A 12176-nucleotide genomic window follows, 5' to 3' on the forward strand; every position below is an offset into this window, starting at 1 on the left:
CTTTCTAAGAACTATAATTGACAGCATATACAAACAAAAATCTACTTTTCTTCAACGCAAAGTTTTATTTTCATAAAAAAACAAGTAAAAAGTCAGTAATAAAATAACAACAACAACAAAAAAACAGCACAAATAAATGCAATAGAATAAAGAGAGCTATGAAACGTAAGTTTTTCAGGTTAAGTAAGTTTTTATTCAGGTAAGAAATACAACAGAAATTAAAGTAATCAAATGTAAAATAACACATCCAGTGTTATTTTAGATTTGATTACTTTAATTTCTGTAGTATTTCTTACCTGAATAAAAACTTAACCTGAAAAACTTAGTTTCATAGCTCTCTTTATTCTATTGCATTTATTTGTGCTGTTGTATTCACCTGTATATATTTCAGATTTCAAAATCATGATTGCATGCCTCAAACCCTAAAACTAATGTGAATTACATATTGTATGTTGTCTGTCCAAACCTTTAGATGCTTTGGTGGTAATAAATCCAGAGAGAGGAACAAAAAAGTTGAAAGGTTCGAAAAACAAAAGGGCAAATGGTGCAGAAGAAACAGGTTGAAGTGAACCCACATGTTGCCACTCTTCTTTGCAAAGTGAAGGATTTTCAGTGGAGTTTCTGAAATGTAAGTACACACCCCAAGATCTTTTTTTTTCTTTTATTATTCTCTATCTTTATTTGACTGTACCTGCCATCCCTTTTTCTGTCTCTGTATCTGTCATCCCTCTATCTGTTTCTAACTGTATTATTATGTTTTGTAGCATATATATTGTCCTCGTGGCTGACGTTATTTCCTGTGCCGCTGGCAACAAAATGGATCGGCTCGAAATCGGAAAGAAGTGAGACTGACCGACCGATCACCGATCCGGGCCGATCATGAGGAAAATCGGCCAATTCCGATCCCTGGCCGATCGATCGGTGCATCTCTAGTTTAATTATGACCATGTTGGTTAACTTGTGGTCTTAAAATTATGCATGGTAATATGTTTCAAGTAATTTAATATTATTGAATTTCATGTCCAATTTATTTTGGAATTCAAAGTACCGGTATTACTACATACACTGTTTTATGACATTTCTTTCATGCAATTTTGAAAGTTATATATTAAATAAACTTTGCCCTGTTTAAGAAGTGTAAATTTTTTTGTTTTGTTAAATAACAGGTGAATTAATTTATGCATCATACAACACTTTATGCAGTTAAATGTTCTTTAAAGCTTATGCAGTTAATGAATATTTTAAATTTAAAATTGACCTGCTAGTTATTAATATTCATTAATATTACAGCATACACACATTAAAGTAGTTTACTGTAAAAAAAAATATATAGTTATTTACTGCAATCAGGAAACACAGGGAAATGCTGTAAGTTAAATTACAGCAACACTGCTGTAAATATTACAGTAAACGGCTGGCAACCCTGCTGCCAGTATTTTACTGTAAAATTTACAGGTAATTTTTTACAGTGTAGTGAGTGTACTAAAATTGTTCATTCAAATTCAAGACACCACAGCATGTACTGTTTACAAAGACAATCCTATAACGCAATGCAATGGTCACAAGTTCTGTCGTAACCAATATAGTTCAATGTAACTTGAAACAATGAAACACAGTTGGCAACTGATGCTTTTGGGAAACACACCTCTGTTCAGTTACCCCTGTAGGCAGTCTCATTTCATTCACGTCTCTGTTCTAAAAGCCAGTAATCTAAATATTTAAAATGTGGCCTTGGCACTAAAAAAAACATTGCCATGAACTGCTAAGCAAGAGCATGCATGCATCAGTGCTGAGAATCACAAAACTGCGTTTGGCTATCGCAGGATATAACAGCTTCAGGGATGGGCTCAGCACATAAAGAGCACAGTGGAATGGGACAGAGAGTGCTTTTATGTTTGTCAGTAATGTGCAGGTGTGTTAACACTGATGAAACCCATCAAAACTTCTGGGTGATTTCAGTCAGACTGACTGGAAAGTAAGCATGTACTACACAATATTTATTTTATTTTAATATGATTTCCCGTTCACATACTAAATATTGTTAAATATAAACTGCAGTGTGTTATACCATCTTTAAATTAGTGCTGTCAAACGGTTAATTGCAATTAATTGCATCCATAATAAGTTTGTGTCTACATAAAATGTGTGTGCACTGTGTATATTTATTATGTACATAAATCCACACACATACATATATATATATTTTAAAAGTATTTACATGTATATATACACATGTTTATTTATGTGTATAATTTATATTATAAATAATATAAATTTTATATATTTTATTTTTCTTAATATATATATATATATATATGCATGTGTGTTTGGTTGTACATACACACATATGTAGTTGTTTTTTTGGTGTTTGGCTTAGTGTTATGTTAGAATCATTATTATACTCTTATACCTTTTGTTCTTTAATATTTTGAATTGATTTTCAGTGAACAACGGCTCTGTGTAGTTAATGCTGCTCAATGTGAAAGCACGCAGGTGATGGAGATTTACCGCTGATTACAGAACCGGCTTTACTGATAAGATGCGCGTTAAATATCGCATGCGATTAATCGTGCAGCCCTAGTTTATACATAATAAATATACACAGTACACTACACACACATATATTATGTAAACAAACTTTTATTATGGATGTGATTAATCATTTGACATCACTATTTAATTTAACATATGTGCTTTATATTAACCATTAGTCACCCTGCTAAAATATTGGCATCATCCATCAAAAAACAAACAAAAAACTATAATGGTAGACCACTAAAACTGACCCTAGTGTGCATCACTGCACTAAAACATTCATTTTAGTACATAAACATTAACATTTAATTCACCAACACGGATATGACTAGAGTGTGCCAAATAAATATTAAATAAGAATTTTGAGGAATTCCTGATCACGACTGACATGAGTGTTCAAGCACAATTCATATCCCTAAAGTGATTTACACTTCAAAGAAAATCTGATTGAAATAAACCTGTAATGACACATGCCATCAGTATGGAAGACTTCCAATAAGCTACTTGTTCGCTATGATCACGAGTAACAGAAAGTGTCACCTGTCTATAAATGTGTAAAAACAAGCGATGAGTTGATTTGAAGTGCATTATCAGATGTTTTACTCGCGTGGAGAAACAGAACAAAGTTTCCCAGTGCGAGATGATCATTTAATCACTGTTATCGACGCGCTACAATCACTGCAAACCTGAGCGCATCTCTCGCAAAGTAGTCTTCGCTTAGTTTACAGCCTCACCTAAGAGTGCTATAAACTTTTATGGTTTATTTCAACAAGGGAACGCCGCAGTTGCGTGCATGCATTTAGTAGTTGGTGCTCAGCTTCAACCGATGATCAACAGCCTCCACATAGACACCAACAGCTCCTTCTCCACACATCAACTCCAAAAACACCGCGTATGTGCAACGTTTCGCCCGCTCACCTGTACGTAGTTACTTTCGCAGTATTCGGCGACTCTTTGGAGGTTGGTGGAGCTGTCCAGTAACGCTCTGCGACCCGCTGGGACTTCCTCCTCCAGCAGCATCTGAAGCTCCGCCATCTTTACATCCCTCCACGCGCCCGCCTGAGCCGCCTCGCGCAACCAGCGACAGGAAGTGCAGCGGCTTCAGAGTTTTGGGGAAAGCCAGGGAAGCGCGTTTACCAATAATATAATATAATATAATATAATATTATAATATAATATAATATAATATAATATAATCTAATTACATAACGTTTAGCAAACACTAAGGACTCAAAAAAAATAAATAAATAAAAAAGAGCCTCCATAGCATAACGTGAGGTAAACAGCAAAGATAACAAGATATAATATAATATAATATAATATAATATAATATAATTAGCATCTATTCCATACCATATTCTACATTTAAATATGAAAATATACACTACTGGTTAAAGGTTTGCAATAATTCAGATTTTTTTTGTTTGTTTTTGAAAGAAGTCTCTTTTGCTTACCAACACTCTTAAAAAATTAGGTTCCAAAAGGGTGTTTTCGTAACGATGCAATAAGAACCATTTTTGGTTAACTTTTCAGTGATCAGTTCTTAAAAGAAGCATTTTTTCTTAGTGTGAACAACTTTTTTTTTCACTACGAAGAACCTTTTGTGGAACAGAAAGGTTCCATGATGGATGTTAAAGGTTCTTCATGGAGCCATCAATGCCAATAAAGAACCTGCATTTTTAAGAGCGATAAGGCTGCATTGATCAAACATATAATAATATCAGCAGTAGTGTGAAATATTATTACAATTTAAAATAACTGTTTTCTACTGTAAAATATTTTCAAATGTGAATTATTCCTGTGATGGCAAAGCTGACCATTACACCAGTCTTCAGTGTCACATGATTCTTCAGATATCAATCTACTAATGTGCACAGTTATCAGTTATTATTAGTGCTCAGTTATTAATAGTTCTTATTATAAATGTTGAGAACAGTTTTTGCTGCTTAATATTTTCGTAGAAACTGTGATGAAAGTTCAGAAGAACAGAATCTAATTGAAATATAAATGTTGTAATTTTTGAACTAATAAAATAAATGTATAAAATCTTACCTCACACTTTTGAATGGTAGTGTATCTTAGTTTCTACAAAAATATTCAGCAGCATTTTTTTTTTTTCAGAATTGAAAATAAGAAACGTTTCTTGAGTTTCTTAATATTTTAAAATGTATATAAATATAAAATAGTTATTTTAAATTGTAATAATACCTCAATATGAGATATTAATATTGATCAAATAAATGCACCTATAGTAAGCATAAGGCCTACTTCTTTCAAAAACATCAAAACATTTGACGAGTAGCGTGTATGAATTAAAAGTTCCACAATATTTATATTTCTTTACTTTTTTTTCTTTTTTTGGTTGATTTAACCAGCGATCTAAGCGTTACAGTATATGATATAATAACAATGTTTGATACTGTTATTAATGAAAGTTAAGTGCTACCTTTATTAAGCTGAACAGGTAAAGCAGATAAACAAACCTTTATCACTATGTATTTCTTCCTCTCATTCCTCGTTTTTTTTTTCTTGACAACAATAATGTATCTTTAATCAAAATGAATTATCACATAATATACGCTGAAAGAATGCATTACTCTTCATCTACTGAAAAGATGCACTTTTCTGTCTCACATTCCTTTGGAGATTGCGCCCCCTGTGTTGTCATAACACATAATATTTATTTCACTCCTTTAATCTCTAGTTGGAAACAACAGTATTAAAATTCAGTTTGTACTATGACTTGTGTTTGTGTATGCATGCTCTGATGCATTTAGTGGTAACGGGGTGTATTTGACATAAAACATCAAGTGATCGACAGGAGTGTCCTACATTTACTTCCATTTATTAATTTAGCACACACTTTTAGTAGCTTCTATCCAAAGCAACTTACAAACTGCAAGTAATACCTGCAGTATGTAATACAATACTTCTGGTAAAAGTATTTAAACAACATATTTATAATTGTTGAATAATTATATTATAAATTCAGTTCTTATGAATCCATAGACATGAAAAATCTGTTGTAAAAAACAAATGTAAGAATTCAACACACCACAAGACTATTTAAATCGTACTTCTAAAATACACACTTAGAAGATCAACAAAGAAGGGAAACAAAGGGAAAAAGTTTATTTATATGTTTACATAGTTATTATCTACAGTATATAACAAGCTCAACAACAAAGTAATATACAAAATCAAAACATTTAGCACAAAACAATGTTAATTTCTGATCATTGATAAATGTAAATCACGTATCAGTGTTTTAGGCTGCCAGCTCATGTTTCTCATCGTGACGTGGATACTCCTCCACCTCCATCGCCATTAAAAACTCTGACAGTAAAGACAGTACTTATGTTAGGATGTGGACTATAGAGGAATAAGATGACGTGACAATAGACACATGAAGAGGAAAAGACGCACACACACACACACACACACACACACACATTCTGTGTAGGTCTACTTACCTTCAGTGTAGTCCATGTCTGGTCGTGTAGCAACAAACACCCAGGCTAGACCAACCAGAAGAGCTACGACCAGGTTTACCACGATCCAGGGCTGTAGAATCTGATGTTCTGAACCCGGGGGCCTAAACAACAATCACTGCATGTGATTTAGTGAAGTATTCAACCTTGTGCTACAGATCAGTTTCACTTACAGAATGATATGGTGATTGTTGCAATAATGTTTTAAGGCTATTATGTTGGATTACATTATGCCTAGCTTGACAAACCCACCAAAGCGTTTCATTGGCTGTGGGGTAGAGATGTATACAGTACGATCACTGGTCATCTGCTGGCTCAGAGACAGGATGAGAGCAGCAAAGTATACTAGGACAAAAAACACAGAAGGTTTATATCAAAAAAATATCTTTGTGTTGTCAGAGACAGTGTTATTTTATTCTTGAGTTTTTGTAGTTTTTATTAACATTTTGAATTAGTTTTTTATATTTTTGTTTTAATTTTACTCTATGTTTAAGTAATTTTGTTGTGTATGCTTTTGTCATTATTAGCCATTTAAATATAGTTAATTATAATAAGCTATATAGTTACAACTATATAGTTAATTATAATAAGCCTGGTCAGAGGTAAGTGTTGTGTTGATAAAGTTTATTGATTTTCACTCACAGAAGGAAACAAGAGCCGCTGGATCAAGAGTGAGAAATCCTCGAAGAGCCATGGATGCTTTGGCCAGATTCACCCTGATGTAAAGAGGGTACAGATAATTCACTCCAAACATTTATTTTGTCAAATGACATGAGCCACATTTTCAAACACTCAAATCAAAAAACTGTACAACAGATAGTTCTGCGAAATTCTCTTATCAGTTGTCTTGGGATTCAATCTTAGTGCAGATTGTCCCAAACTGGGTTTTGCAAACACATAGCGGTTCGCGAGCTGATGAAAACGTAATAAATAATTAAATCATGAAAATGTAAAATGAAAACAAATGACTTTAAAATAAAACTGATAAATAAAATATTTTCTTTAACTGCATGTCATGTGACCATTCACCGACATGCAAGAACCAGGTTAAGGCTAGAAGAGATAGAGTTGCAGCTACTGGGCTTGCGCTCATCAATATAGCTTAATTTTTGTCACACTGTACAACAATAATTACTGTTTTCGCATTATTGTAAGGGATAGGTTTAGTGTTGGGGTAGGTGTAGACATTAATAAAACAATTCTAATAGGTAGAAAATTAAATTTATTGTTAGCTTCCAGCCGTAGTTGTATCCCTTCTAGCCACAACCCAAGAACCATGATCATGCAAAAATATTGTTAAAGTATTGAAATTTAAACTTAAAATCTCAATGTCAAAGGGGAACAGCTGACAAAAATGTATGGGGATCCCCGGTGAAAGCACTTATTTATTGAATTGGAATCAATATATTTGCTCATTAAAATGCGATTTTAAATCGCTTGGAGTATGATTATGTATTGTTTATACGGTTGTTGCTTATATTGACACTTGTGTTCTTACTATGCGTCCACACACCTGTCAAAGGCAGACACGGTGCTGATGGCCAGCAGGAGGTAGAGCAGAGACTGGGCTGGGTAAGCCAGACTGTGGTACTGCTGGAGAAGGTTATGTAGAGTGGTCATCTGCTCTCCAGCTAACACATACACAACAATGATATTCCACACCGCATATCCTGCCAGAAACCCATGAGAGAACAGTCCAATGATCCTACACAGAAAGCAACAGCAATTTTAGCAGTTGAGTTCAACACATAACAAGTCAACAAGCTCCAAAAAGAAAACCACATGAAAAGGTCACGGTCTTGATGAGTACTAGACAAACTCATGAAGCCCGTTGATAAGAGCTGTTAGATCATCTCCCAACCAAACCCACCTGAAGCCGCTGTGGACCCTCATGGCAACATCTCGTGTATTCCACATGGGCCTGACTTCCATGTACTCCTCCATATGGCCACGGGATAAATCCAAACGATCAGTCGCCTGGAAGCGGCCTGGGTCAGAGGTCATAGTTTATCCTATTTTAGTGGCTACATTTATATATAATATACTTGTCATAATACTGCATATATACATATATATACACACTGTATATATGTCTTTGACATAAATCAGATCTATAAATATAGGATCTGCAATAATACAGAATATGAGATTTTTTAATAACTAATACATTGGCAACAATTATAGGGACCAATTCTCACTGTTAAATAGTTGCTTATTAACATGCCTATTATTAACAAATTGGCTGTTTATTAGTACTTATAAAGAACATATTCTACCTCACTAATCCTATCCAATACCTAAACTTAACAACTACCTTACTAACCATTAATAAGCAGCAAATTAGTTTATTGAGGCAAAAGTTGTATTTAATGGTTTGTTAATAGCGAGAATTGGACCTTAAAATAAAGTGTGACCAATATATCATTGTTAGCATACAGTATATTTATGTATAATGATAGTATCATTACATGTATGTATCTAAAATGAAACTCACGGTTCTTTTCTACAAACACTTTTCCGATCGGATGACTGTGACCCAGAGGGGCTGAGAATAGAGAGCGCTGAGATATGGGTGCGTGCACATCGGTGATGATGTCCTCCTCCTCCACGCCGAGCTCATTATGAGACTGGTTTTCCATCATCTTAGCCTTCCTTCAAAAAGAAGTGGACATTATTCTCAGGAGAGAATAATACAATCACAACATCTATGAAACTACTGTATTTAGAAGTATTTACTTTCTTTTCAAAGTTTTTGCTTCTCACCTTTTTCTCTTGCTTTTTCTGGTGACTTCTTCATCATCTGTATGAGGCTCTTGAACATCTCCATTTGGAAGGTCTTGTTGTTCACTCTCATCTTATAAAAAAAACAATGAAATCAAGAACAACTGATCTAAAAAAAAAAGAAAATAACATCCATAAATTAAATGTGAATATCATTAACAAAAATTATTTACCAAAAGTATGTGCCGTCTTTTTCTTCTTCTTCTTCTGTGGTGGATTGTCCTGAGGCTCAGGGGTCAGTGGCTCTCTGCGGCTCTCCAGACCCTCCATTTCTATAGCTGGCTCGGGCCCTGCTGTTGTTTATTGGGGATTATACAAATATAAAGGAGACAAATGCTGCAAGATTCTACATTTATTATCCTTGAAAGAAAAGAAGCAACTACAAAATATGTGCAGTAAACAGTAAGCCAGTTTTGTGTGGGTATTTGAACTATTCCACTGGCTACCTGCAGAGGTAGCTGTTACACCAATGGACTACACTTAATTGCCTTCACAAGAACGTATTTGTCCAGCAGCAAACACATAAAAATGTACAGTACATGATACAATATCACTCACGTTTGATAGATAATCTAGATTAAAAAAAGTGATCTTGTTAAGATCAAATAAGGCATTTATAAGTGTAATTACCTTGTGGTTCCTCAACTTCATTAATGTCCTTCTTGATTTTCTTTTTCTTGGGTTTGACACTTGGCATTTTGTCTATAAAAGGTAGAAATAGGACAATCAGCTTTGTCTACAGTTTACACTAGTCCTTTATAGTAATTAGATTAGAAATCCAAGTACAATAGAAACTATTACAGGCTTTGGGGTTAATAAGGCTAAGCCAAATAATATAATTGATTTTATTAAAACTTCCTGTTCACATGTTCAGATGTTCAACAAGGATAACTGACCGCTGGTGTCTTGAGGTCGCACACCCGAAAATCAGGACTGAATGGAAACAAAACAAAGAAAATGAGACCCACGTCTTACAACCAGGGATTGAAATTAACTTTTTCACTCACCAGCCAATTTGGCTACAAAATTTTTAAGTTACCGGCCATTCATAACTTCTACTAGCCAAAAAAAAATTAATCTTTGCAGAAGTTGCATATGAAGTGGCATTTAGATGTATTTACACATGTTAATGCAGCTTAGAGGGACATGGAATGATTTAAACTGCAGTTACAAATGCATAAATAATGTTTTGATATTTTAAACATGAAATGTTGAATAGTGATATTTGAAATTATTTAAAAAATGAAAAGATACTTTAAATGTGAAATTAAAACCGCCAGTAGGTGGCAGCAAGTCACTGTTTGCATTTGAACCGAATCATTTAAACAGTTGATTCATTCAGGAACGAAACAACATCATGTTGCTCAGAGACGCAAAACAGTACTGTGGCTGTGTTTGGAATGTTTTTGTTGGCGAAATAGCTCAGAAATAGCGCAAAAACAGCCAATATGGTGTCTAAAATGTAAGTCTCTTGATATTAACTTATTGTTTATTGAACTGTTGTAAAATCAATATCACATTTGTAACCATGCTGATATTTTAAGAAAACAACGGCACTCTTCGTGTGATATTGATTAACTATATGAACTGATATAAATATATACATTTTCTGCCCCCTTATCTTGAATTATGTGATCATTCTTAATGCATATTAATAGACTGAATCATGCAGTGAAAGAACGCACTCTAAATGCGCACGCGCACTAAAGCCTGTGTTGGATTTCATCACGTCGAGTATGCGTGCCTCTCTGTAGGTGTGTTTTGTTTGGTTTTTTGCAATATACTAGATAATGTCACGATGTCTCACGAGTTCAGTATTTGCGCTAAACCTGCGCAGATTTGGCTTGCATGAACTTCCCCCAAAAATTAATGAGTGAACATAACTTACGAAAAGTAACCCGCCAAATTGGCTAGTGATTTGACAGCGTTACCCGCCTGTTAATTTCAAACCCTGCTTACAACTGAAGTCAATATGTAGAGTGTTTGTGTGAGCATACAGTGAGCATGTAGCTTTAAATTAGCCTCTTGCTAGATATAGCACTTTACTGAGAGAAGATTATGAGGCCACAAGGTAAACAACACTGATTGAACTGCTTCTTTCTGCTTGACTTAAATGCTCACTTTTAACCACTTAGCAAGTCAATGACAGTAAGCAAAATCACAATCAAAAACATCCAACTATTGCAAATAGAAATTCATAATTAAGCAATTAATAATACATAAAATGATAGAAAAAATAACAGATCTACCTCTCAAATATCTATCTGGTTAGATCTAGATAGATATTTTATAGATAGACTAGCTAGAGAGTCGGCAGCCATATCACCCTGTAACCCAAGACTGGTTACCCACTGAAGCTAAGCATTTATTATTTTAGATGATTGAGAGATAGAGGTATTTTTTTAGATCTGATATTTTTTAGATAGACAGATAGATAGATAGATAGATAGATAGACAGACAGATAGATAGATAGATAGATAGATAGATAGATAATATTACAGTAAGTCACCAAAACGTGTTTGAGTAGCTACAGTATCCTGACCATGCAAGTTTAAGAGGTGATTTAAATCAGTTGTGATCCATGTCTGGTTATACCAGATTATAAACAGGTCACATGGTCACACAGTAATGTATGTAAACACATATGACACTACATACACAAGACAAGAGCCCAGCTGATAAATAGCGAAGATATTATGTTAAGGAGGTGAATAGTAAGTGTGAACTTACTATCTGTGAACTTCAGTGAAAGTCTATCACGTGTACATGTCAACAGACTAGTCAACTAACTCTGACAGCTTTATATTGCCATTCAGATCATAAAAAAATATAAACATAGGTTACAACTAAATCCTACACAGCTCGCTCTAATAATCAAAACAAAAATACATGGCTTTTACACATTATGGGCTAAGGCTCAATACGCACACGAAATCCAGTGCTCTTTGTCTTTATCTTGATTACATATCAGTCAAAGCCATGCCATAGACAGTGGTCAAAGCTCACGCTGCTTATCTTAAATGACTGATGCTAAGGATCTGCTATAATACTGTGTGGCATAATTTACCGTTTGTTTTCTTCCCATTCTTGTCTGGCTGGAGTCGTGGTGCAGGAGCTGTTGGTGTGAGATGAGGAGAGTCTTGGCTGTGCCGTCAGGCTGTCTAATCCTGGGTTTAATTCTCACAGACGTGCATCTGCCAAGGAGGGAATTAGTGTGGCATAGATCGGTGAGTGAGGACAGCCTGAGAGAACCACACATACACACCATGACAAAACCCCTTATCTACACACCATTAACTACAGCTGTTACATCATAGGCCTACACATTTATACGTTTAATTCATTTTTTTTTTCAATAAAAAGCATAT

General features: G+C 34.5%; 1 protein-coding gene and 1 pseudogene across 1 annotated transcript in view; both read right to left on the reverse strand.

Annotated features, from left to right (window-relative positions):
* The window catches only part of abi2a (abl-interactor 2a), a 54439-nt gene extending 50797 nt beyond the window's left edge, over positions 1–3642 (reverse strand). Inside the window, exon 1 of the mRNA XM_016486529.1 lies at positions 3454–3642. Within this exon, the coding sequence (XP_016342015.1) occupies positions 3454–3570 (117 nt within the window). The 5' untranslated portion in view covers positions 3571–3642. The remainder of the gene's footprint in view (positions 1–3453) is intronic.
* A 2023-nt stretch (positions 3643–5665) lies between these two features.
* Positions 5666–11957, reverse strand: LOC107688762 (transmembrane protein 237A-like; annotated as a pseudogene).
* Positions 11958–12176: the final 219 nt, after the last annotated feature.

The sequence above is a fragment of the Sinocyclocheilus anshuiensis genome, unplaced genomic scaffold (assembly GCF_001515605.1).
Source record: "Sinocyclocheilus anshuiensis isolate Anshui unplaced genomic scaffold, SAMN03320099.WGS_v1.1 scaffold9, whole genome shotgun sequence".
Lineage (NCBI taxonomy): Eukaryota > Metazoa > Chordata > Actinopteri > Cypriniformes > Cyprinidae > Sinocyclocheilus > Sinocyclocheilus anshuiensis.